General features: G+C 51.3%; 1 protein-coding gene across 1 annotated transcript in view; it reads left to right on the top strand.

Moving 5' to 3' along the window:
- Window positions 1-1,939: 1,939 nt before the first annotated feature.
- CMIP (c-Maf inducing protein) overlaps window positions 1,940-26,989 on the top strand; it is a 233,705-nt gene continuing 208,655 nt past the window's right edge. The window contains exon 1 of the mRNA XM_019743707.2: window positions 1,940-2,626. Coding sequence (XP_019599266.1) covers window positions 2,327-2,626 — 300 coding nt within the window. The 5' untranslated portion in view covers window positions 1,940-2,326. The remainder of the gene's footprint in view (window positions 2,627-26,989) is intronic.

Below are 26,989 nucleotides of genomic sequence, written 5' to 3'. Positions count from 1 at the left end.
GTACAAGGTGGGTGGGGGCGTGGGTTTGTCCCTTTCTTGCTTGATGGTTTTCTCAAGGCCATTGAAGCTTAGAATTTTTTTCCTCCTTTATTTTTTTTTTAAATTAGTTTCAGGTGTACAAAACAATGTAAAAGATATTTACACCCCTCACAAAGTGATAACCCCTCTCCCCCAATCAACAACCCTCTGACATCGTATATAGCTATTACAATTCTACTGACTCTATTTCCTGTGCTGTCCTCCACATCCCATGACCATATACATTAAATGATTGTTGACATTCAATATTATTCATCTTCCATCACCGTCCATGAAGTGGTCTCCCTAATAAAACAAGTGCTCATCTGACACCCTACAAAATCTTTACAATATTATTGATTATATTCCCCAAACTGTATCCCCATGGCAATATTTTGGTTAACAATTTGTGCTTTCTAATAAGCTTAGAACTTGAAGGAAATGCCAGCAAATTGTGGGGAGATGCTGAATATGCCACCTCCTTTTTTTTTTTTTTTTTTTTTTTTACCTAACTGTGCCTCCTGCAGGGCAGATAAGGAGTAAACAGTTCTGCCCAACTCCTGGGCAACCTGGGTGTTTGAGTCTTATTCCATGAGGAACACATGTTGGGCCCTGCCCCCAGCCCTTGCCAAGCTCAGGGGAGAGGGTCTTAGGGAAGCCCCTCCATCTTGTTTGTTCTGGGAGAGTGGGGAGGGGTTAATCCCACTGCAGGGACACTGTAGACAAACTGTAGCATTCATGATATGATTCAACACATGCTCACACACTCATGTGTTCACTACAGGCTACCTTCACTTAACAAAAAAAGCAAAAATCTGGGGGTTTTGATGGTATTAACTGCAGAAGCAGTTGGACTTGTGGAAATCCGGTGCAGGAGCTGAGCACTTGTTGGGTGGTGTTAGGTCCTGCTCCTGGTGGCAGAGTTGGAGTTCCTGAGTGACACTGTGGTCCTTTCCACAAAGATGCTTCGAGTATGATTCTCTTGTCTTGTGTTCCGCCTGGGGACCCAGAGATGAATGGTTAGGTCCTGGTCTGAGGAAGAGGTAAAGAGACTGGAGCTGCTGGGATGTAGACAGAGGAGGGGCTGCCCAGGGGGTGACTTTGTTGTCTAGGTTTCCAGAAGCGGTCAGACTCCAGGCGCAGAAAACAAGGAGGGGGGAGGCAGCTAGGGAACCTGTCCCCTTTCCCCAGGCTGCTTGAGGGCCCCAAGGGCCAAGGCTGGCAGACTTCTGTGAAAGGCCAGGGATTCTGCAGAAAGACTGGCAGGCTGAGAAAGGACAATGTGGGCTCATTATCCGGATCATTGAGGGGACATTTTCAATTGGAGGAAACATCCCTGCCTTATGGCCCCATCTGGCAAGCTAGATCGGCAGCCTGAGCTGTGGAGCGGGGTGTCAGAGGTCAAGCCGTCCAGCCCAGCCTGGGTCCCTCCGGTTTACACACGGCCGCATCTCGGCTGTCCGCGTTGACATGTTTTGGGGTGCTGACATTTCTGATCGCGGCTGGCCAAAGTGGTGAGCGTGGGGTGAGGGGCAGCGGCTGGTCCGGTATCAGGTTCAGTCCAAGGGCTCAGCACCCGCCTGGGCACCGGCGGGGGCGCGGCTGGGCGTGACGTCACGCGCCCCGCCCCCGCGGCCCCCGCCCACACCCACTTTCCGGGCGGGGTCGGGCGGGGGCCTGCCAGGGCTCACCCCTCGCAGCCCCCTCCCCAGGGGCGGCCCCCTCCCGTCGGCCGCGCCTCTGCCCCTCGCGTCCCCGCCCGGTGGCCGACTCCTCCTGCGAGAGGCCGAAGCCGCGGCGGCCGCCGCCGTTGCCGCCATTGACGTCAGAGGGGCGGGCACATGACCCCGCGGGGACCAATCGCGCGGGCGCCGAGCGGCTTCTGCAATCTCTCAACTGAGCCGGCCCCCGCGGCCCCCGCCACACACTCGCCCGCGGACGGCCGCCCAGACACACGTACTGTACACACGATCGGGCGGCGGGGCCGAGACACGCCCGCCGCGCGGCCCCCGCTTGCTGTCGCCGCCACCGCCGCTGGCCCTCGGCGCTGCCCGCGTCCCCGCCCGCCCGCTGAGCCGGTCCGGCCGCCGCGAGCATGCACCCGACGAGCTAGGAGGAAGCCGAGCCCCGCAGGAAGGACCGAGCGCCGGCCGCGCCAGCCGCCCGTCCCCGGCCCCTCCCCTGCGGGCGCCCCCAGCCCCACACCCCCCCACCTTCCTGGGCGGTGGGGGGGTGCGGGCTGCCGAACGGGGGCCCCGCCGCCCTGCAGCCAGGACAGCCCCTTTCCCCGCCCCCGGCCCCGCCGGCCATGGATCTGACCAGCAGCTCGGGCGGCGGCGGCGACCCCCGGCAGATCGAGGAGACCAAGCCGCTGCTGGGGGGCGACGTGCCTGCCCCCGAGGGCACGAAGATGGGCGCTGTGCCTTGCCGCCGGGCCCTTCTGCTGTGCAACGGGATGAGGTACAAATTGCTGCAGGAGGGCGACATCCAGGTCTGTGTCATCCGGCACCCGCGGACCTTTCTCAGCAAGATCCTCACCTCGAAATTCTTGAGGCGCTGGGAGCCGCACCACCTAACGCTGGCCGACAACAGCCTGGCGTCCGCCACGGTGAGTCGCTCCGCGCGGCCGCGCGCCTCAACCCCCGCGTCTCCCCTCGGGTCCCGAGAGGCGCCCCCTCCCACCGCTGCACCTGGAGCCCCGGGCCTGCTGCGCGCTGGGGGCGCCGGTGGGCGCCAGGGGTGGCGAGAACGGGACCCCCCTCCTGGCCTGGGCTTGGGGCTGGATTGTGACTCCGAAGCTCTGCCCAGCCGGAGCCTCGGGGAGACCCTTAGAATTCTGGAGAGGATCTGGCCCACCCCGGGCTGAGCATTTGGGGACCTCCCGGGCCCAACGCTTGGGTTTTATACGGATGGGATCGTGGGATAGACCGAGGGCTGGGCCCTGATGGTGGTGAGGGTTCCGTTTACGAAAGCCCGCGGCCCATCTGGACCTGCGCTGGAGCGGAAAACAAAACAGCCAGAAAAAAAAAAAAAACACAACAAAAAACAAAAAACAAAACCCAAACCAAAAAAACCTAACAACCTCAAAACCCCAAAACCCAAAGAATTTCCAGAAGCCAGTTCCTTTTTTTGGTTTACCCGTCTTTTATTCTTTTCCTGCCCGGGCTGGCAGGCAAAACTGGGTGCTTCCCTTTCTGAAAAATTTCTTTCGCACATTGGGAGGTTGGAAGGGGAGGGGTGGGGGGCAGGGGTTATGGACGGTCTCCTCCTTGGTGGGGGGATGTCAAGTTCTAGTGTGGAAGCTGTCCTGTGGGGCTCTGGTCTTGCATTGTCTGAAGTGTGTAGATGTGTGTTTTGTTGCTGGAGGTTTTATTTTGTTATTGTTATTGTTTTAAAATATATGGCTGGGTCAGCTGGGTGAGAGGGAGGGAAGAAGTGATTAATCTGTTTCTGAAATCAAATCTGCAAGGTGGGGTAAAACAGCTGTGGTGGGGTCCCAGGGTGGGGGTTGGTGGGCAGGAGCCTGAACAGGATGCTTTGTGTTTTGAAACAAGGACAGTTTAAAGCACCAGCTCTGCTTGGGCCTGAGCCTTGCTGAGGTGGTTCCTTCCTCTATGGAGAGGTGACAGGTCTTCCCCAGAATGCACATTCCCCCCTGGGTCCACGGTGATCCTGTTTACTAAGCACAGTGGGAGGGGGGGCAGAATCCACCGCCTGCCCACACCTGTGCCAAGAAAACCCAGCCAGGAAACAGGGTGTCGCTTACATGGCATGTCACAAACGTGTAGCGTGTGTAGACATTTCCCCGGCATCCATGTTGCCTTGGCAGTGTGTCACAGGCTGTGACACATGCTCCAAGGAATGGGGAGGGGGAAAAGTTAGCAGAAGAAATCATACTCCTTGAAACAGCTTCCCCCCTCCTGAGAGCACTGAAGCACATGAGGACTTTTATTCTGAATTTTGGGTCCGACGTGCTGAGAACACCTATTTTTTTCTTTCCTGTGGGCACGTTGGTGCAGTGTCTGCAAAGACTGCTTTCTCAGGAAGGCTCACCGGTTGCCATGAAGTGGCCCAGGCCCAGTTTCAGGCTCCTGCATGTTCTTCAATCCATCCTGAGCCATAGGCCTCAGTGTTTGGCTTTTCATTTGATGGAGGGAGAGCCTCAGAAAATTCGCAGGCACACAGCGTCAGATTCAAGGAAGAACTAGTGTCCTTAGCAGTTCCATGCCAGGGACCTGGAGCCCCCAAATCTGGTTTTAGAAATTTCCATTGGCTCAGGGGGGGGCTTTATCATTTTTTTTCTGCCATACCTCACAATGCAGGGTGGGGGGGGGGTAGAAAATGGTTTTGAGAGGCTCAGAGATCTTTTGTGGAAAGGACAGCCTAGCTCCTGTGCTCCCCTGGGAGAAGCCAGGAGTGTGTCCTCTGCTGCTGCTGCTGGCCGCTGGCTGGGGAAGCCAGCTTTGGAGGCTCAAGGCCCTCCACTTACCTCTGATTGCTCAAGAAGCATATATGAGAGAGAGAGGAAAGGAGGAAAGACTGAAGCTGTGCGCTGGTTTCTTAAGCAGCCTGGCACCACCTTCACCAGCCAAGGAGGGTGGTACCTTTGTAGCTAGGGCCTTTCTGGAGAGGAGCTGTGATTTTTCAGGACTGGGGACTGAGGGCTATGCGTGAAACAAGATTTTCTCAGCAGAGACTTGCTGTGGCGTTGGGAAATGTGGAAGGAGGAACTCCGAGCAAGTGTCCAATGAGCTGGTATAATCTCTTCTTCCTCCACTTACCATCACCAAGCCCAGTGGGCAGAGCAGGGGGTGTCCTTAAACCTTGCTGTGGTGGGCTCCATTGGGGTGCATGGCTTTCCATGCCAGGGCCTGTGAGCGTGGAAGAGGGCGTGCAAGGGCAGGCCCAGTTGTGGTAGTGGCCTCCAGGGCAAGGTGGGGTTGGGACTGCTCCTGGGGACCTTGTCCCATCGTGAGACACCTGGTTGGTATCCAGGCCCTGGGAAACAAAGCAGCCCTGAGGGGTTTCCCTGAGGCCAGGGCATTATGTAATCTGTATGAATTTTATAGTGCGGCCCAAGCACTCTGTTGAGAAATATTAATATTAACCTAAATGAAACAAAGGTGAATTTGGGTGCAGTTGAATTTCACTACAACAAAAAACCCTGTGCAGCCGTGTAGCTTTGCAGAATCCCCTGGCCCAGCCTCGAGCTGCCGATATGTTTCATATTCTTTCATGAAATGTACATCATCTGTATAGTAAGCTGTCTATACAGCCCAACTCAGAACCATCTGGTAATTATCTGGTTAATTGTGTGGGCTTCAGGAACAAGAGTCAGAGTGGTGGATCTGGATTAAAACCAGTAAACAAACCAAATACACGCTTTTGCCCAGACTGTCTTCAGAATCTGTCTACACTGATCCAATTAACTGCATTCTTGTCAGAGATAAAGACCAGGCTTCCAGGACCACAGCTGCCTCAGGCAGGGGTGGAAACATATGCGGCTCGAAGGCCCACCTGGTGCGCAGCTCCTGCTGGGTACACCCCTCAGGTGGACCTCTCTTGGTTCCCTGCTGCTGAGATGGGCTCAGCCTGGGGCCCCCGGGACTGGCAGCCTCACCCCCTGAACTGGCTGTAAACTTTGCCTTCCGTGAGGTCAGGTTGGAGCTTGCCCTGTGCCTGTCTCCTGAGCCAGTTACTGATTAAATCCTTGCAGAACCAACAGTGCGCCTTACGTGGCCTGTGACAGCGCCGGGCCTGATGCACTCTGTGATTGAGACTTTGGATCCGGAAAGCTCATAAACAAAGAAGGAAACACAAAGGCGACAGGGACCTGGCTGACGTGTGAGGGGTGATTGGGAAGCGTCCGCCCCTTCCCTGGGGTACACATGACCACACCTTGTGGGGGAAGGGCCTGCCTGCCCAGGCCGTGGCCTGGATAAGGCACCTCATTCCCCTTTGCATCCAGACTTCTCAGTCCCCAGGCCTCCCTGGGCTTTCATGGTGGTGGTTGTGGTAACTGATGGCCAGGCCTTCGGCAAAAGCAGCCCATTCCAGCGAGACCAGAATCCATTTTGCTGTTCTTGTGTTTGGGTTGAATTTGATCACCTGCTAGACATGTTTGTCCACTGGAAGAGGGCTTTGTCTGTGTGCTGTTTCCTCTGCACTGAAGAGGTACAAATAAAGCTGCTTACCTTTTCTTTAACCTCATTTTTGTGCGTGTAGCACACGGCATCTCAGAATGCTGGATCCAGTCCGAAAAGTCTTTTACTCATTGACCAAACAGGGATCGGAGCACAGGTGACAGTAGCATTCTTTATTTTCAAGCCTTAATTCATCAGTGACTTGTTTATAAATTTTCACCCCTATGCTGCTCCGATTGAGATGTTTCTGGGCTTCTTGTCACGGAGAAAGAAAGAGAAGTCACCTTAATTATCATTGGATTTCTTTAGTGTGTTCTTGGGGAGAGCAGCCTTCTTCTGAACTTGGCCTTATACTTACTAAGCACCCACTGGGTATCGAGTACTGAGCGGAGAGTTTATCTCGACAGTGTGGTTTCCACTTGTGAATTAAAGTTTGTGTCCTCCAGAGTAGTCATAAGTCTTGTGGGAATATGTGTGTGTGTGTGTGTGTGTGTGTGTGTGTACGCGAATGTATGTGTGTTCATTTTTTTCACTTGGTATCATGTACCACTCCCTGGTTTGCCCGTTTTTCCCGCCTTTGATTTATGTGATGTTTTTCATGGCAGTTGGCAAATAAGGAGTTTTTTTTTTCAATTTCACTTGACGTAAGAAGATTTTATAATATATCAAATTTGTTGCCCGAATAACTTGTCTGATTGGAAGTGGTGGAGGGCAGGTGTAGAGACAGAGAAGAGGAAAAAAATCTAAATTCTCTGTAAATAGCAAATGTGGTCTGCTTTCCCCGGGCTGTGATAAATGCGTTTTAAGGAGGAAGTATGTTTTGATACTGCCTTTCTTTTGCCTGGTACAATCTGAGATGCCCTTTCGGGCCAGGTTTAGAATTGTTCCAGGAGAGATGGAAAGGGTTTCACTGCTCGGGTGTGGCTGGGCTTTGCTGCCGAGCTGGTGATGGAGGCGGGCGAGGCCGACGTACGCCGCTGGCTTGGGCTCCATGGCCCACAGGTGGCTTCTGCATGGTGCCCGCTGACTCACCTGGCAGTGGGAGAGGGAGGGCATTTCTGGGGCACTGTGTCCAGCAAGGCTTAGGGGAGCCTGGTGGCCAAGTCACCAAAGCTGTCTCTGTTGCCTCGCTGACAACCTTGGGACAGTAGGGCAGCCTCTTTCCACGCCAGCCGGGCTTGATCCATGTGGATAGTACCCCCTTGGTGTTTTGGCAGAAAGGACCTTTAAGATGGTCGAGTTACACCTTTTATTAAAGGATTAAATGAGATTAAATCTAATGATTTAGGGTGTCTCCACTGTGGGGCAGAACAAATTCCGGATTTGCTGTCACTTACTACTGGGTCTGGATTCTGAAGTTAGGACTTCCTGGCTGTGTGACTTTTGGCAAATTGCTTTACTTCACTGGGCCGTACTTTTTCTCCTGGAGAGTGGAGTAGTCCTCCCTCATTGACAAGGTTGCTGTAAGGATTGGAGAGAATTCAGATTAGCACCTAGTAGGACGGCCAGCACAAAGTAGGGGTGTGACCAGGGTCCAGTATCCCAATTCATGTTTTCCTAATTGCCCTGAGAGAGCTTCATGAAATTCTGCAGGAATGGAAGGGGTTATTGCTATTTAAAAATGGGCAGTCTCCAGAGAAAAGTCTTCCAGGATGAGCAATGAGTTTGGGAAAGTTAGGGATATTTAGCAGATCTGGTATGTATGGAGGCAATGAAATTGTTGAACGGTTTAAGAAAAATTCCTCAGGGGGCACAGTCTGTTTTCTTTAAAAAAACAAAACAAAACAAAACAAAAACCCACAGTTGTTTTTTTAAAATAGAAAAAGTAATGTGCATGTTAAATAAATTCAGATAGTATAACAAGGCATATAAGAAAGAATCAATTTCCTCTTATTCTATCCCCTCATAGCCCCGAGATCTCTTCCTCAGAGTCAAGCTCTGTTACCCATTCCTTGTGTATCCTTGTTGACCATTCCGGCATTTACACACAGTTCTGTGCCGTTACTGTTCATTTGACAGTTTATTTTGGAGATCATTCTAGATCTGTTCATACACAGTGGCCTTGTTCTTTTTCACTGCTGCGTAGCGTTCCACTGTAGAGCGGTATTATAATAACTTAGGTAGACCATCCCCGGTTGCTGGACATTCAAGTTAGTCCTAATCTTTTGCTGTTTTGAACAAGACGCTTTCCATTTTTATTCAGTGGAATTGTTTCTGTCTTGATAATTTGAATGTTTTTTGCCTACTTCGTTAGTCTCAGAGTGCTTTACAAGGGCGAGCTGACCCAACCTCAGGGGGAAAGGGCATTGCTGTCTCGGGTCATCGCTGCCTGCAGTCATGCTTCATCAGTCTGGCTGAATGGCACTGGTTAGGGAGCCCCCTTGGAGGGTCTGGCCACCTGGCCCCGCCGGGAACTAAACACAGGTGAGCAGGGGTCTCTGAGCAGTCACGCTGACCTCCTCCCTGAGGACAGGCGTCTGCACGGCCAAGGATTACTGCTTCCTGCTCCATGTGAGAGCGTCATTTTTGTCCCGACTTCCTGCTTCCCCAGGATGGAAGCCAGGCCGAGTGCGTGGCCCATGGTAGAGAAAGGGAGGAAGTGAGACTGTCTCTTTCCCTGCTCGTGGCTCTGGTGACAAGGCATCCAGTGCATTCAGCTGGGCTCCCAGGGAGGCCGTGTGCATTGGAAAGGAAGCTACGCTGACATCAGCAGAGCCGTACCAGGCTGATGAGGTGCATGTGTGTGCATGTGTGTGGGGAAGGTGTCCGTGTGCATTGTGGCAAAGGGGACTGCAGAGAAAACATGTCTGGTGCTGAAATGGGTCCCCGTGTTCAGTCACATTTCTTCACACCTGTCATGTGCAAAGGGTTTATACCAGCATGTGGGGTATGCAGCGAGGTGGATGGAGAACAGCCAGACCCAGGGGAGCCGTCAGAGCCTGGATCCTGCCCCTACAGCTTTCTAGCTGGTGGGTGATCTTGGGCAGGTCACCTAATCTCTGTCCTTATCTGTAAAATTTGGATTATGGGACTTCCTTTTAGTGCTGACATTCGGGTTAGGTAAGGTAAGGCATGGCAGTTATTCACTCATTCATTCAACAGATCAATATCACTGTCCTAGACACTAAAGCAAACCAGTTTCAGCCCTCCTGGAGCCTGCATCGGTAGGGTAGGTGACAGACAGTAAACTGCTAAGCAAGAAAATATGAAATCTGTCTGGCGGTGACAGGGGCCCTGGAGTAAAGATAGCAGGCAGGCGGGTGGGATGTTTGGGGCTTGGAGATGGGAAGCCTGGTGGCTTTGCATGTGGTAGTCAGAAAAGGAGGCCATATCTGGGGAGCAAGCATTCCAAGCAGAGAGAATGGCCAATGCAAAGGCCCTGAGGCTGGATCGTACTTAGCAGTCACCGAGTAAAGTGGCTGCATGGAGTAAATGCTCTACAATTGTCATTGTCCTGCCTTCCAGGAGCTGTTATCATTTATTTAAAAATATACTTACGAACACCACGGGCTGGCTGGGTATACAGGCAGCTCCTTGCCCCGTGGAGTTTCCATTCAAGTGATTTTTGGGTGTGTGTGTGTGTGTGTGTGTGTGTTTTATTTAACCTAGCTGCTTTAAGAGACTTAAATTACAGAGCCCAGCAAAACTTTTAAAAACCAGCTCCCTTTGTCCATGCTGTATAACAAGGGTCCTAGGATTTAGAACATACTGTGTTTCCCAGAAAATAAGACCGGGTCTTATATTAATTTTTGCTTCAAAAGACGCATTAGGGCGTAATTTCAGGGGATGTCTTACTTTTTCATGTACAACAATCTACATTTATTCAAATACAGTCATGTCATCTTCTGGAACATCGTCATAATGTACTAAATGTGTCTCTCTGGCTGACGATCTTAACTGGGGCTTATTTTCGGGGAAACTTGGTAGTAATCATTGAGGGGAGAGGTGAGGGGAAGTTTGTTGCCCAAAGACCCTTACAAATGGCTCAACAGTAGGGCTGGGATTCACAGTAGGAAGGGCCTCCCAGCACCTTCCAGGGTCCTCTTTTGTTGTTGGCTCTCCCCTTCCAAATTGCTATCAGAAACGCTACGATGGAGAAAGCTTCTAAACACATTAGGCTGAGTAAACTTGCTTTGGAGGGAAGCAGAAGAGCTGGATTCTCCGGTCAGGGCAGCCAGGGCTTCCCTGGGGCTGGGCTGGGCTGGGCTGGCTCAGGTGGGGTCATCAGGAGAGGGGAGATAACACTGGAGCTTGTGGTAGTTTCCTGGGTGTCCTGGGCCAGCATAGCTGCAAACGGGAGCACACAGTCTGGGAAAGCCCAGGCCTGGCCCCACTGCCTCTGGCTTTGGCTCACTCGCCAGCCCAGGGGCATCTGATCGCCAGGACACTGTGCTGGGGGCTCAGCGGGGCAGTGGAGCCCTCTGTGCAGACGGCTGGGCGCAGTCAGGGCAGGCCAACTGCTATAACAACCAGTCCGCATACTGAGCTGGCTTCATGCAACACACTTTACTTCTCGCTGATGTCACAGTCCAGTCGGGGTTTCTGCCCCCTCCAGGACCTCATTGAATGGGGGGTAGGGAGATGGGCTGAGCCCTTGGCCACAGCTCAGTCACGTGGCTCCTCTGAGTGCAGGCGATGCTGGGGTGGGGTGAGCTGTGTCCAGGAGAAAGGAGACCATGGAATGGTGACGACTCCTACCCCAGGTCCGCTGGGACACCGCAGTGGTCTGGGGGTCTCCAGGTACCAGCAGCAGAAGAAATTCCAATGACATGGTGTCTTTTGGCTTTTGGGTTTGAGCTTGGTGGCAGGTCAGGAAAGTCTGCAGTCTTCTCTCTGGTGGGGAATAAACTAGAGTAAGCGAACCTATTGCAAGGGATGGAACAATGCGTTCCTGATTACAATGACATTTATTGTCCACCTGCTGTGTGCCAGGCACGGTGCTCATTTACTTGTCCACGTAAACCTGTGGGGTGGGTGTTATTATCCCTGCTTTCTGGGTGCTGCAGTGGAGACTCAGACAGGAGGACTGGGAGGGAGCGCAGAGGCAGAGACAGAGGCAGGTCTGCCCCGTGCTCTGGTGTGTGTCCATGGGTGTGTGCGCGTCTGTGGAGATACATAAAGTGACTTCCGCCTCCTGCAGAAGCATCTTAGTTGAGAATCAGTGGGCTTAGCAGTTTTGTGTTTGCCAATGTTTGGCAGACGTTCCTTTGTGAATTTGTCAAGTGATTTCAGAGAACTGGTGTTGGAAAGTGAACGCCAAGTATTTTTGTGAAGGGTAAGCACCAGGTACTAGGTAGTGAACTGAGTACCAGGCACTGTGTGTACAAAGGGAGTTCCCCAGGCGCTGCGTCTGCATGGGGGTGCTCCCAGGTACCCTGTATTTGCAAATGAGTGCTCCCAGGTACGACACTTGCAGGGTCAGTTATAATCTTTGCTCCCCAAAGACTCACAATTAAATTGGGTACCCGACAAATTATTGATACACTATAGAGCAAAGCACACATCCTCAGAGAGGTTTATGCTTGTCTGCTCTTTGGAGGGAGGGAGAAGTGCTGCCATGGGGACAGGTGGTTTCAGGAAGGACTTTGTAGAAGAGACACATCTGGATGCACAGAGGTAGGGTTGAGATTGGCAGAGATGGGGGTGGGGCAAAGGGTGGAAATGGGCAGAGGGAGCAGTGAGGAGAGGGAGAGAAGCCAGAGCAGCGGGGGCACGTTCTTGATAGTCTGTGCCATTTTTCCCGTGGGGTGGGCACCATAAGAGAATGTAGGAGGTAAAGATGGAGGCAGGATTGCTTCCCGGAGTCGGGGCCATGCGTGGGGGTGAAGGTTAGTGTTGGATTCACCAGGGCACTTTCCAGCTGAGTGGGCTCTGCTCACAATGCAGAGAAACAGGGGACCGACTGCCAGCTGGGAGCTCGGGATGCCCCTGAATGGAAACTTCGGCAGTGCAGGGATCTGAGTCACCATGGCCAGGCTTTAGTCACAGTAGTGACCACTGCTGCAGCCACTCATGAGTGTTCCTTTTGCCAGGAGCTCTGCTACATGCTCACGTCCGTGATCTCTACAACAGCCCACTGAGGTGCTGTTACTCTCTCCGTTTTACAGATGGGAACACTGAGGCTGCCTCTCAGCAGACATTTCTCTGGCTGAATGAATAGGTGAATGAGTGAAGGAATGAACGAACGAGGCTGCTTGCAGGTGTCTAGTTGGGAGGTCCCTCCTGTTGAAAGGGGGAGACGGAAGGAAGGACCACAGATCTCTCCCTGCCACTTCCTTGTAACCCTGCGTGTTTCTGGTCCTCCATAGCTGGCGATGTAATACCACTCCCTTTTCCAAGCCAAAGGAGACAGTATGGGCAGACAGTATGCGTGTCCAGCATGTGGTGCACACAGCCAGCCTCAGGTTGCACACAGGCCCAAGGGTTCCTGGTCTCCTTCGGTCCCCCTGACACCTCTGGGCGCAGCCGGCCAGCCTGGAGCTCCTGATGGCTTCCACCAGAGGCCTCTGGTACTTTCCAACTCTCAGACCTGCAACCTCTGCTGTGAGCTCTGGCTCACCGGCCTCCCTTTCTGGAATTTTCCTTGCTGGAGGCTTGGTGGGAAGGCCCATCTGGCCCTGCGGCCCTTGAGAAGGTGGCACCATTGGGCTGAGGCCCAGGGCAGGAGTGGCGCTCTGCTTTGTGTCTGCAGTGAGGTCTCCGGCTGGCGGCTGTGGGTGACAGGGTCAGGGCTGCCCCGTTAGAAAGGGGAACAATGACTTGTGACGTCCATCCGTCTGTTGGTCTGGTTGGTTTGTGTTTCATGACCCTGTGACTGAGGCTTGCTTTGGGGCTGGGAAAATGAAAGCGCTCGAACCATCTGAGCCGTCCAGTGGCGACCAGGCTTGGGGTCTGAGGCAGGGTCAGCCTGCAGGATCAGACGGATCAGGATGGGGTGGGGTGACTGCAGGATAACAGCCACGCTGAGTCCCCTGGGCATATTGGTGCAGTTAAACCTCACAGCAGCCCCCCGAGGCTCCCGCTTACAGATGGGGAAATGGAGGCCCCGAGAGTTTCAAGTTACAAAGCTGGAAACCAGACGACCTGCCTGCAAAGCCCAAGGTCTTCTCCACAGCATGATGCCTCCTTGCTGGGTTTGTGATGGGAGCCTGGGTAGTCAGGACTGATAACCAGCAAGACAGTGGTAACAACAGCTAACACTTCCGCGGCTCTTGCTATTCTGCGCCCTTCATGTAGGTGAGCTCGCGTCATTCTCAGGATGCCCTGAGAGGTGCTGCTGTCACTGTCCCATTTTGCAGATAAGCAAACTGAGGCCCAGAGAGAAAAGGTCACTACGTACCCAGCTAGTAATGGTGGAGCTGGGACTTGAACTCAGGTTGTCTGGCTCCAGAGTATAACTATGTGTGGCCTGTGAACAGGGCTCAAGAGCAGAGAGGCAGAAAGGCCCCAAGTGGCCAGGGCTGGCTGCGTGCTGACTGGAGGGCCTTGCTGAAGGGGGAGGGTGTGGACAGAGCAGAGTGTTTCACCCTATGGGGTTTGTCCAACTCCCTGCAGACCATCTGTAGAAGAGCCTTGGTGGAGGTTGCTCCTCACCTGCCCTTTGTTGACCTTGGGGTAGTGACCTTGGCCTCTCCGAGCCTCAGTTGCCTTGACTGAGAGGGCCTGATGCTGAGGAGCCGCCTGTCAGAGCTGGCTGTGATGAGTCAACCACAGTGAGCCTGACGTCCAGAGCCCACTTCGTGCACCCTCCCCGCCTGGGGTCTGGCGTGGCCCATCCCCACCCGGAGCTTTGGCACAGCACCTCTTTCCCTCTGTTCCTGGAGTCTCCCCTGACCCCCAGCTGCAGTGAGGGCTTGTGTCCTGCAGAGTGGCACTTCCCCAGCTGGGTGGCAGTTGTCTTCTCCACTAGCTCTTCATCTCCGCACTTATAAATTGAAACCAAAATAATCACACAGGGATGATGATGATCTTATAAAATAAAGGAGGAAAAAATTCTCCCATAATCCCACCACCCAGAAATCCTCCATGTGAACATTTTGGCAGATAGCCATCTGTGCTTTTCTCTTAGGCAAGCCCATATGACATACATGGGATCGTTTGCCCAGTGAATAGAGACTAGGTCTTACTCATAAATGCTAAGCCATTTTCATATATTATCTCAAGGGTTTCAACTTGGGCCACATGGGTATTGGGGTCCAGATCATTCTTTGTGGTGGGATTGTCCTGGGCCTCATGGGGTGCTGAGCTGCACCCCTGGCCTTGGCCCACTCGATGTCCGTGCTCTGTTCCCCTCGGTTGTAACATCCATAGTGTCTGCAGACATTGCCACGCGTCTGGCGGGCATCATCCTCTGTTGAGAAATACTGTGGTAGCTCATTTAACATGCCACCTGCCCAGAGACGTCCCACTGGACAGAGTGGCCCTGGCTGCGAGCTGGCCAATGGCAGAGCTGGGAACATTCCTGCTTACCCTGCTTCTCTGGAGCCTGGCACAGAGGAGTGACCAGGAGCTCCGTGGGAGCTGCAGGAGCCCTAATCCCGTGTCTGGCGTGGCACGGGGCCAAGAGCCAGCAGGGCCCCTGGAGGAAGTTTTGCCGGCCAGGGCATCAGCGAGCTCCCCATACCTTTCCCTTGGATCCCTCCGATGGCACCCCTGCTGTCCTGCCTTCCCTGATGACTCAGGACTTCAGAGACCTGGATTGTTGAAAGGAGAATTGCGTCATGCCAATAAAAAAAGAGAGAAACTAGCATTAGAAAGTTTTGGTGTGAGGAAAAGGACTTGGAAACCTGCTCTTGGCATCCTGTCTGAATTAAAGCATGTTTTTGGGGAAAGGGTGCAGTGAGGAGAGAGAGTGGGCTGTGGTAGGCGACCCAGCTTACATGGCTCTTCTAGAAAGGCTTTCATCTGCTTGACTCAAGCCCCCCCAGGGCTGTGCATTGGGTCCCTCTGCTTTTTGGAGCTATCTGAGCCACACCACCAGAAAAGATAAAAAAACGAAGCTTCTAGAGTGTGTGGGTCCTGCCAGCAGGAGCAGTGAAGAGGCAAAGGTCTTAGGCCAGAGACTGTTGCAAAGAGCAGAGGTCTGGGGGCTCTTCTGATGCCCCAGTGGTAAGCAGGGCACCCTCTAAGCCAGGAGAGCCAAGTACTGGCTGGATCTCAGCCCCCACGGTCTCTGGCTGTGTGCTCTTGTGCAGTTCACACCTGCTCAGCATTCAGGGCAGCCTGGCTTCAAAGGGGTTGGCACTGCAGACTGGGGAGCAGCAAACATCTTGCCTCCACTTTGAAACCTGGGGTAGAGGTGGAGGTACTAGAGACCCTGCCTTCCAGGTCAGTCCTTCCCTAATGGGGACACTCATGATCATCAGACCAAGTGACCAAGAGTGCTCGCCATGTTGTTAGATTCCAGCACTGGTCGGGTAACCAGTGGTGTGATCCAGCTCTCAGTTTCCTCATCTGCAAGCTGGGGATAATAGTAGCTACCTCCCAGGGCCCCCCTAAGGATAGCGGAGCTAAGACATGGAGAGTGCTTGGTATGCCAGGCGTAGGGTCCGTGTTCAGTAAATGCCCACTCTGCCGTCACCACCAGTTTTACCATGGCTGCTGCTTCTGCTCCCCTGCATTCCTGTTTTCTGCTCGACTGTGAACTTCTTCAAGGCAGGGCCCTTTTCATCCAGGTATACCCGATGTCAGAACAGGCCTTTGACTGAGTAGTCCACCGTCTATATCCCTGGGTTCCGCATCTGTGGATTCAACCAACCGTGAATCGAAAATATTCAAAAAAAAGTTAGGTTGTTGCTGATACGCAGTGTGTAGTTAGGCCTACGATGGTTGGGTCTGTACCGAACCTGTACAGACTTTATTTTCTTGTCATTAATCCCTAAGCAATACAGCATAACGACTATTTACATAGCATTTACATTGTATTAGGTATTATTAGTAATCTAGAGATAATTTAATGTATACAGGAGGATGTACCTAGATTATATTCAAATGCTTTGCCATTTTATATAAGGGACTTGAGCACCCAAGGATTTTGGTATCTTGAGGTGGTCCTGGAACCAATCCCCTGTGGGTACTGAGGGACGACTGTGTGGTTACTTATCTGGGGCGTCTCGGGGCCCCACACATCACAGTCTGTGAAGGACCAGAAAAGCAGCTTAAGTTTTCTTGGAAACCCTGGCTGTGTCTGGTGACCTCAGGGCTGTTCTGTCGGGGAGAACTGCAGGGGGTGACTCCAGGCCCCTTGGGCACCCAGACCTGGAATGGACCCACGGCCCCGGGCACAGCCACTGTGTCCCTGACTAGAGGAAGGTAGAAACCCACAGCTGGGAGGATGAAGGTATTATTCGTGGTTTTCTACCTCAGCTTCCAGCAGCAGTGCTTGGGAAATAAGATTTTGATCTTGGAAAATATAATTTAAAAACAGAATTGAAAGTTGCTTTTATTTTCTCAACGATATTGTCCCTGACACATGCACAGGGCCTGAATGGTGGCATGCCAGTGGGGACACCACTCATAGCCCTTCCATGAGGCACCCCGGTGTATATTTTATAGCCCTCCCCACCGCCCCTGCTCTCAAGTGGGCTTTCCACCTTTGATTCCCCACTTAGGTCTGAGATGACAGAGCACCCCGTTTAGACAGAGACCAAGAAGCCCCTCTTCTTTTGGGGTAGCTCAGTGTGTCGTCTCGGTTTCATTCACTCTGCTGGCGGTGACGTTGTTGCCAGGAGAGGGCCTTCTTCCTCGGAGCCCTGAATATTGAGAACGAAACCCATTGACGGGGGCTTCATGGAGCTTGAGTCCGGTGGTTCCCGCCCCACGTTCCCATCCCAAAGTGGGAGAAGGTGCCTTTCCTTCCCATTGGATGAGGACTGGGTGTCCTTAGTCCCAGCCAGGCCCTTGTGGAGCCTTCTGAGAGGTGAGGTCTGGCTCCCTGGTTGTCCCAGAGAGGCTTGGCACTCCATTCTTGTCTGCCCTTCTTTGTGCCCAGGACCTGGCCATGTGGCCTTCATCAGTGGGCTTCTGTGCTCTCTAGCGTCCAGGTTGGTTTGGCCAGTGCGGACCCTGGAAGGAGATGCAGACCCTGGGCTCCTTCCTTCAGGGTTGCGGTGGGTGGGCAGCGTCTCAGCCACAGCTCCTATTGTGTCAAGGCCCCCCCCACCCCCAGGCTTCTAGAACTGCTTCTTCCTCTTGTCCCTTCAGGCCTAGGGGTAGGAACACATAGGGCAGAACTGGGGTGGCCAACCGTCTTGGCTTGCCCAGGACCTCCCCAAGTGTTTGCACTCAGTTCCTGTGTCCCAGCAAACCTCTCAGTCCCAGGCAGACTGGGACAGTTCCTCACACTGGGTAGAAACACCATCTCTTGTGCTTTCACTGTGCTCTGCCCACACCTTGCTGTGTTTGTCCTTTTGTTACAATTTCTTCAAATGACACCACTTTATGTCTGCCATCTGTTTCTTCCCGGGGCCCTGGCTGATACACTAGGAGCTTCAGGAGGATGGGATTGTTTTCAGAGCCTCTTCCTTTTTAGGGTTCATAGTAACCAAATGGGCTGTAGTTGTAAACATGGGAAAAAGAAACTAATCTCTTGCACTTGAACTCTTTTTTGAAAATAGGCCCCCTTCAAAGACAGATGTGATGAAATGACCATGGTGGTGACAGCAATGATGATGATGATGATGGCCCTTTATTTGACGACTTACTATGGGCCTGTTGTTGTGTTGAGAACTTGGGTGCACTGTTGTGTTTAGTTATTGTGACAATCCTGTGAAGATCTTCCAGGATGAGGAGACTGAGGCTTACCAAGAATTAATCTGTCCAAGGCTCAGGATGGGCAACGGGTCTGGCCAGGGAATGAACCCCACCGGAGCTCCCTGTGAGCTTACTATGCTCACTGGTGAGGTGTTTTACAACCAAGGCCAAGCCAGACAAAACTCACACTTTTGCTGCTTCTGGCTTGGATTGGAGTGTCTTACTGGGTGTGCAGGCAGCAGATCTGGTGTTTTCCATTTCCTCCCATGTGGCAGTGCTGTGTGCATGGAGCATGTAGGACTGGCTGGGCGGCCAGTTTGGGCTTTGCTGAATTCAGCTATGGCCGGTATTGGAAAATGTTAGTCTGTTCTTTCCTTTTCCACCCCTCCCCCTTTAAAACTTTTATAATTAGAATCAGAGGTAGCTAGAGTTGGAAGAGAACCTGCAGGTCATCTAGTTCTGGGATGGCAAATATATGACATATGTGCTGCCACTCCACATTGCCTCGCCCCTGGTAGGCATTGCTAATCGATCCTGGCGTAATCAATCCTTCCCAGTGTGTCTGGAGACAGCCACTACGAATCAATTGTTGTTGGCCTGCAACGTGTCTCCCACTGTGTGGATTAGGAGCAGCCTGAGACCCAGAGAAGTTAAATGACCCTCGAGGGAGTCACGGGTTGTGAGCCTGCTCCACACCAGGGGGTTTTCTATTGAGAGATGACTGAGTTAAAAGTCTGACATCTAAATAAGAAAGTACGGTGTGGGTTTTGCAAAGCAGTGCATGGATCTGGGTTTAAATCCCAGTTTTCCCTCTTCCTGATTGTAACTTCAGGCAAATCATGTGACTTCTTGGAACCCAGTCTGTGAAACTGAAAATTATAATCTGTACCACACTGGGTTGTGAGGAATAAATGACACGGAATGTTTATTCCACATCCAGCATCTGTTGATCCAGGCCTGGCATGTGGTGGTGAAGCCGTGTAGACGAGACCCTGCCCTCGGGGAGCTCCGTGCCCTCAGGAAGATGAGGCCTGTTTCAAGTAGTGCTGGTTTTCTTCCTCCTTCCTTCTCAGAGGCCTATGAAATGGTATTGTTACTATTATTTCCTCAGAGGCCTTTGAAATTGTTGTTATTATTATTTTTTTAATCAACTCTTCTGTCGCGTCCACTTAAATTCTGGCTTGTTTTATGCTTCGTATGACTTTCTTTGGGAAGTGATATATTTTTTCTTTTATTCCTGGTCTCGTTTCCATTCTCATAGTGGGACGGATGGTCAGTGAGTCTGTCTGTCAGTCGGAAACAATTGAAATGACAGAATCCTCCCTATTGAATGGATGTGCCTTAGTCTTCTCTGGAGGGACACACTGCTTTTAAAAATTTGATGAAAGCTGTGGACCCTCCTGCTGCCAAAGTGGTAAGATGACAGGCTCATAAAATGTAGCATCTGTAATACAGGCATTCTTAAGCATTGATTAATGGATACCCCCGGGTTATAAGCCAGCCTGGCAGTCCTGTGGCACTTCACTAGCAGGAAATGGAACTTTACATGGAAATAAAGACATAAATGGTTAAAAACTGTTTCGTTACTTATGAAAGATCAAGGTTTTTATTCAGATTTCTACTCCTGTGGCTGGGCAAATAGGTTTGTCCATGTAGCCTCTTCTGATACTTGTTGACCTGTGTTTAGTCTTCTTTGTTATAGTGAAATATTTTTTCTTTTATCCTAGTCTGGAGTTTCAAGGTTGGCACTTTTTGCCCCTGAAGTGTTTGTTTTAAGATTTAGAACAGTTCTTCCCTCTTCGATAAGAGAGGGCATCACTGCAGACCCACTGTGCTCGAGCACAGGGCGATCCCGCCGACGTCGCAGGTGGTGCTCAGCGCTCAGCCCTGCTGAGCAACGCAGGCCAACCTTGGGCCACCTCACCTCTCTGACCTGTGAAACTGGGACAGAGATGACCACAAACCCCTTGTGGTCAAGGATTAAAGGCTAGCTAGCATGAAAACAAAATAGGCCCAGAGAATGTACAAATAAGCTGTGGTGGATTTTGTATTTCATCGCCTTGAAATTGACTCAGAAGTATGGTTCCTTTGCGCTGTGAGAGGTGGTTGTTTTTATTGAGTCTGTGGTATGGAGCTGAAGTGAGCGGAGGTCCTCTGTGAGGTGCAGCATGCATACCATTCTAATGTGCTTTTTCCTCCTGGGTACAGAAGGCTTTAAGGAGGCTGACCAGCATCGTTAAAAGAAACCAAGGGTCTTCTTTGGTTGGTAGCATATAAAGGGACCCCAATAAATGAGTTTCCTCCTTGCCTTTGACGCTTCCCTGGAATGAAACATGGTTTAAATGACTAGAGAGAGAGAGAGATGCTTCCATAGGACCCTTTCAAATTTAGACATGGAATTTTGCTGGGATGGTTTCTTTGCTACTGAATTTTGCATTTGCATGTTCTTCAGCCAAAAAAAGGAGTTGAACTTGCCCTTTTGTTTGCTTCATTACTCCCACCACTTTTGGCAGTTTGGAGGGATGCGGTTGTGTATTTTTTTTTTTTTAAATGACTCTCAAATTCGTTTTTAAAAGTGTGTTGTGTGCATGGAGGCCGCTCCCCTCCCTGAAGATTTTGTAGAGAGGTCTGAGTCAGTTGTCTGTCTAGCTGGGTACGCTTTGCCAAAGGCTAGGCTGGGCAAAATAATGGAATCTCCATTTCTTGAGCATCTACTATGTGCTAGGTGCTTATGTATCTCATCTCTCACTCACAGCAATCCCCTGGGTTGGGTAGTATCCCCTGTATTAAAGGATTGGGGACAGCCCCTTGCTTCCAGGGTCACACAGCTGCAGGTCATAGAGCTGCTATTCACACCCAGGTCAGGCTGACCCGAGCCCATGTGATGTATCCTAAGCCCCACACTTCTTCTGTGACCTCAAGAGACTTCCTGGGTGTAACTTTATGTCCTCACCCTTGTAGGATTCCACTTAAGGAAAAACAAGTCGGCGTTGGTCTGACAACAAGGAAAGGCCTGGAGAGTCCTGTTTCTCCAGGTGGGGTCAGGATTGTCCCAACGCTCCTGGTGACTGGCTAGGGTGGCCTTCTCCAGACTGCCAGCTCTGGGATGAAGTTTGGGTTCCATCTGCCTCACCTGTGTGACCTTCCAGGGCAAGCCCTGGCCAGTATGTAAAGGAAGGGGACTACAGTGAAGGTAGCTTTCTTACCCGTCTCTCTTTCACAGGTGAGAAAACCGAGGGGAGGGTGGCTTGGGTATGACCACTCAGAGGAGAGGACTGGCCAGGCTGAGCCTGAGCTGTTCTAGTAGGTGTTTCCAGCCTGTTTACCTGGAAGAGGTGCATCTCAGTGGCTGGTGTCATGAGCTGGAGGTATATGCCTGCTATGGTGTTTCCCTGAACACAAGTCCTAGCCAGACCATCAGCTCTAATGCGTCTTTTGGAACAAAAATTAATATAAGACCGGGTCTTATTATATTATTATATAAGACTCGGTCTTATATTAAAATAAGACCGGGTCTTGTATTAATTTTTGCTCCAAAAGACCCATTAGAACTGATAGTCTGACTAGGTCTTATTTTGGGGAAACACGGTAGTATCTTCCTAGAATCAGCTCCATGTCAGGAGACTAAAGAACAGGTCTGCTCGCTGAATCCACGGGGTCTTTTGAGACCATCTAGGCTGATGCTTTCTTTCATTTTGCAGTTGGTCAAACTGAGGCCCAGAGAGAGAGAGACTGCTCCAGACACCAGCCCTCCCCTAGTATAGCTTCCGATTTTCTCACTTTATGTACTACATGGTAACATAGTCTTATTTGTTTATTTAGGCATTTAACATTCTGAGTGGTTTTTTTTTTGGTGGTAAAATATACATAGGAGTTGTCATTCTAACCATATGCAGGTGTACAATTCACTGGCATTAAATACATTCATGATGTGTTACTATAACCACTGTCTATACCCAAAATTTGTCATCATCCCTAACATACAAGTAAACTCTGTACCTGTTAAACACTAGCTCCCCCTTCCCGCCCCCTGGCAACCTCTGTTCTACTTTCTGTCCCTATGAATTTGCCTGTTGTAGGTATGTCATGTAAGTGAAATCATACAATACTGCCCTTCTGTGTCTGGCTTATGTCACTTAGCGTGATGTTTTCAAGGTCCACACATGTTGTAGCATATATCAAAATTTCATTCCTTTTAATGGCTGCATAGTATTCCATGGTATGGATGGATCATGTTTTGTTTGTCACTTCATCTGTTCATTGACACTTTGGTTGTTTCCAGTAATCTTTTGGCTCTGTGATTAATGCTGCCATGAGTATGGGGGCAAATAACCTGTTAGGGTTCCTACTTTCACTTCTTTTGGATATATACCTAGGAGTGGACATTTATTTTTAAAAGATGTCCCTCTCTCTCTCTCTCTCTGTTACATTGGGAGTAATTAGACAACACAAATAAAAGAAAAGAAAATTTCCCAGAATGCTAACACCCGGAGATAATACTTAACATTTTTCTAGGACATTCATTTGCATGTGCTGTTTTTCCTTTCCACGCAGGATTATACTCACAGTCTTTGGTAGTGTGGGATAGATCTTTGTTCAGAAATATAAAAACCTTTGTGTAAGGCACTGGGACAGAGGGCGGAGGTGCCACTTGGTCTTTGTGACTCAGCTGAACATTCACCACCTCCTGGAAGCATCCCCTTGTTTGTGAAGGATGCGTCCCCGTCTGATTGCCATGTCCTGCTTTGCCTATTCTGTTCCCTAGTATCTGCCCCCTAGCTGGACCATCTAAGTCCTGGGGGGCTGCCCAGCACAGCACCTGGTGATGGTTGGCACTCAATAAATATTTATTAAGTGAATAAAGAAATAGCCGAATGAATGAATGAATGAATGAATGAATGAGTGAAATTAACAATTGAAGTCATTGGGTAGCTGGTGTCCTTTTAGGCTAGACCTTTTGCCTGCAGCCTGCAGCAGACACATTGGGCAGAGTAGCCGTAGTATAGTGAGTTGTCCCTATTCTGAGTCTTTGTTCACATCTGGGGAAGGAAGAGGCTGTCCCTAAGAAGCTGGGCGGACATGGTCCTTTTTACTCCCATCAATAAGGCTGTGCATGTTCCCTCACTGCAGATGTTTGCTGGGGGTCTCCTGTGTGTCAGGCCCTTGGCCAGGGCCTGGGCTCTGGGATGACCAAAAGAGGGTCCCTCTCACGGACCTACATTCCAGAAAGGGAGACACCCTTGCATAAAAGAACACAGAAATTTCAGATGGTAATGCATGTGATTAAGAAAAATACATGTTTTCTTTTTTTTCTCTTTATTAAATTTCTCTCTTTCTCTTAAAAAAAAAAAAAATCCATTTGGCTGTTTCTTGGTTGATTGGTGGCCAGGGGTATATGTGCAGTTACAGGGTTCGAATCCCAGCTCCACCGCTTTGAGCACTGATCTTGGCAATGACCTTAAGCTTTGCAAGCCTTTGTTTTCTTGTCTGTTGCCGAAAGATAGTGGTGTGTCTGCTTCCTGGGGTTATGATGAGGCTTAATGGTGACATTGCTCATGAAGTACAGTGCCTGGGACATCGCAAGTTCTCAACAATGCCTGCTGCTCTTGTCATTATGAACCTGTGGTCATTGAATAATGAGGCTGCTGACTGTGTGGTTTTAAAATGACAAAATGGGCCCCATCCAATGGATTGGTTGACTAGAGAAGGGCTAGCAGGGCACCCAGTGTGTACACTCGACACAGCACCGCTTCCCTGAGGCTTTGGCCAAACCAAATTTGTTCAGCATCTCCTCCCTGCGTCAGATTGTCTCCTCCCTGGGAACAGGAACAAAAGGCCCCAGCTCTGAAAGAGGCCCTTGTTCCCGACGAAGCTTGGGAAAGCCAAGGCGAGTGTCGACAGCCAGCTCTAGGAGTTCTGCAGCGAGGCCGGACTCTTCCCTTTTTCCTGTGTCTCTTTGGGGCCAGAGTCTGCTGGTTAGCTGATAGAGATGACCACAACATACAGGAGAATAAACAGAAGCCCCCAAACTGCCCTCTGAGGCACACTCGTCCTCGTAGGGTGGGGACGGGGACCTTCTTGGACACTGAAACTTTCTTTAATTGAATAAGTTTCCAGTTTGTCAGGCATAGGGCTTGGTTAGGTCACATGGTACCGCCAGGCCCGTGTGACACAGCCCTAGTGTGGGTGCTGGACTTGGACCTGCATTTGTCACCATCCCTGTTACTCACTGTGAGGCCCAGTGAGTCCCTCAGTATCTCTGAGTGCCCAGCCTCGGGTCCCACCTGCAAATGAGGCACACGGTAACCCCGGCTTCATCAGGGAGTGGGGAGACAGGGCCCATGCAAGGCTGGGGTTCACCAACAAGGGTGCCCCCCCTCACCTCTCAACAAGGCTGTCCCTTTCACCATCTCCTCCTCCTCCCCTGTGAGAAGATGGGAGGATCTGAATGCTGTCCCCTCAAAATGCCATTTCTGCCCAGGTTCAGGTCTGGGAAGAACAGGAATTTAGTTTTACCTTTTCCAGGCTTCCCTTTTCCCCCTTTCTGCTCCTGTGGTCCTGGGACTCAGTGAACAATACTGTGAAGTGCACAGCTGGGGGCTGTGATTCTGGAGTCTGAACCGACTAGGAGAGGCTGGACTGGCTGGGAGCGGGGGTGGGTGGAGGGGGCTCTGTAGTTCTCTTTCCCCCAGGGGCCAGTCGGCTCCAGGGTCTAAAATGAACTAAAGAGGACTCGTCTGCTTCCCCGCCCACCCACTCCACACTAGGGAGGTGTGTCTATGTCCTAGAAGCGGAGTCTGCTCTCAGGGCCTGGCTTCTAGTCCCAGGCCTGTCCTGTTTCCTCTCAGTATGGAGCCTTCTGCACAAGGTGGGGCGGGAACAAAGTGAGGAAATGCACCCTGTGCCTGTGTGCTGCCTCCGCCATATGTGTTAGGGTCTTCTCACTCAGTGTTTAGGCATCATGCCTGAAGTATGCACTTATGGAGCACCTACTGGGTACCAGGCATTACGCCAAGGGTTAGAGGAGAGAGAGCCATGGACAGTCAGATCTGATGCCTTGTATGACTGAGGAAAACAAGGGTGACAGGGGAGCTTGTGGGTTCCCCAGGAGAAGCCTGCTCATCAGAGAAGGGGTCGACTTGGGCCAGATGGAGAATGCGGGGAACAGCATTCCAGGCCGAGAGAGGCATTGGCAGAGCTTGGAGGAGTGGCAGGGCCACCACATCTCGGGGAGGGAAATGCTACTTGCGCCAGGAGTGTGTTCAGTGGTGTGGGCCTGGGTGAGCTGTCCTGCGTGTTGGGCTTAGGACTTTGGACTTGAACATGGAAGCCGAGTCCTGGAATGCCCCTGAACGTCTATTTCCTTCCTGCGTAGCCTTGAAAGCACCTTGTTCTTTGCCCTGACTTGGTCATTCTTAGGCTTGAGAATCTGGGAAAGACCGAGCTGGTGATGGGTGGGGCTCAGTTCATTGCCAGTGAGGAAATGGCCTCTTTCCCTCAACCTTTGGTGCTGGTGGAGAAACTCAAAGGAAATAGCCCTTGAGGTCATTTTGGGCCAGAAGCATCTAGACCCGAGATAGTGGAGAGAACTGCCTGGTATTGGAAGCTCTGGGATTAGTCTTCTACGGTGAAAGGAATGCCTGGGACAGTCAGAACAACAAGTTAGGAGTTCTACCCTAGGCTCTGCCACTTGCCAGCTGTGTGACCTTGGGCAAATGGCTTAACCTCTCTGGTCTTCTGTTTCTCATCAGTACGATGTGGTGTAGAGTGGTACCAATCCCCTGGCTTCTGAAAGGATTTGGTAAGATAATGCATGTCCAGTGTTAGCTCTGTGCCCAGCACAGAGAAAGTGCCCAAGAAAAAGAGAGAGCTCTTATTATTACCAATTACTGCTGTTATCAAGATTACAGAGGAGGGGCCCGTCTGAGCGCAGGGCAGTAGGGGCCAGAGAGGGCTTCCTAAGGCAGGTGACATGGAGCTTTGGAGTCAGACATTCCTAAGTTCAAGCTCTGCCAGTCTCTGGCTATGTGTGACATTGGGCAAGTTACTGACATTAAATTGAGCATATTTACTTACATTCTGACCCCCTTAGTTGTCCCACCTGGAAATGGGATAATAATAGTCAACCCCCAGGCCGCTATGGGGGGTGTAAGAGCTCCTAGGTCAAGGTTCTGTTGATGAATCATTTCCTCAAAGTCTTTGGGGGGCTGGGAGAGGGAGGGCTTTCTTTGAGCTCCTCCGGCCCTGTGAAACCCCAGAAGACAGGTGTGGGGTAGAGAACCTTGGGAACCTGTACCTATGACCTTGTCTGGAGGCTGACAGCCATCCTCAGGTAAAAAGTGTTTGCTTAAGCCCTGGTGGGAGCCCTGGCCTTGCCTGACAGTTCACCCCCCGCCCCCCAGTCTCTGTGTTAATCTTTTGCAGAAGTCATGAGCAGGAGGAAGGACAAACCACTTCCTCTACAGCCTTCAGATTTATCAGGCACAACTTTTGACAGTTTCAGTTTGAAGAGAGTTAAAAAAAAAAAGCAAGAAGTTGAGAAGTGTTAGATAAATAAAGCGGCTTCGCCACCTCTGTTCTCTGCTGCTTCCAGGGTTGGGGCAAGGCACCTCCAGGGGCTTCTGGGATGCGGGGAGGGGGGCCTGCGGGTTTGGGTTCGAGAGGTGGCTGCATACGTTCAGAGCTTTCTTTGCAAATGCAGGCTGCTGGCTGAGAGGCCAGGCTTCCAGGCCACTGCCTGGTGTTTCCTGCCCTGTGTGTTAGGGTGTCTGCACCCAGAGGCCAGGTCGCAGAGACAGATGTTTCAGAAGTGTGACCACAGAGTAGCTTTCTCTGCCCCTCCATGTGTTTGGAGAAAGTGCTGAAGATAAGGCTGGACCTGAACTGAAGCGAGTGCTGGCCACCCAGACATGCTGGCTGGGATGCTTTCCCCTCCACCTGCTTGCCTGTTAAGGTCTCACACAAAAGGGGATGCTTTGGTTAGATTGGGTGGAACTTTAGGGAACTGCAATTTTGTAAGTCAAAATAAGTAAATGCTGGTTTCATGTAGGTCGACCTACTAGTTTGTAAGTAAACAC

This window comes from Rhinolophus sinicus, linkage group LG11 (genome assembly GCF_036562045.2).
Source record: "Rhinolophus sinicus isolate RSC01 linkage group LG11, ASM3656204v1, whole genome shotgun sequence".
NCBI lineage: Eukaryota > Metazoa > Chordata > Mammalia > Chiroptera > Rhinolophidae > Rhinolophus > Rhinolophus sinicus.
The sequence above is the reverse complement of the archived record's forward strand: the minus strand, read 5'-3'. Positions and strand labels throughout refer to the sequence as shown.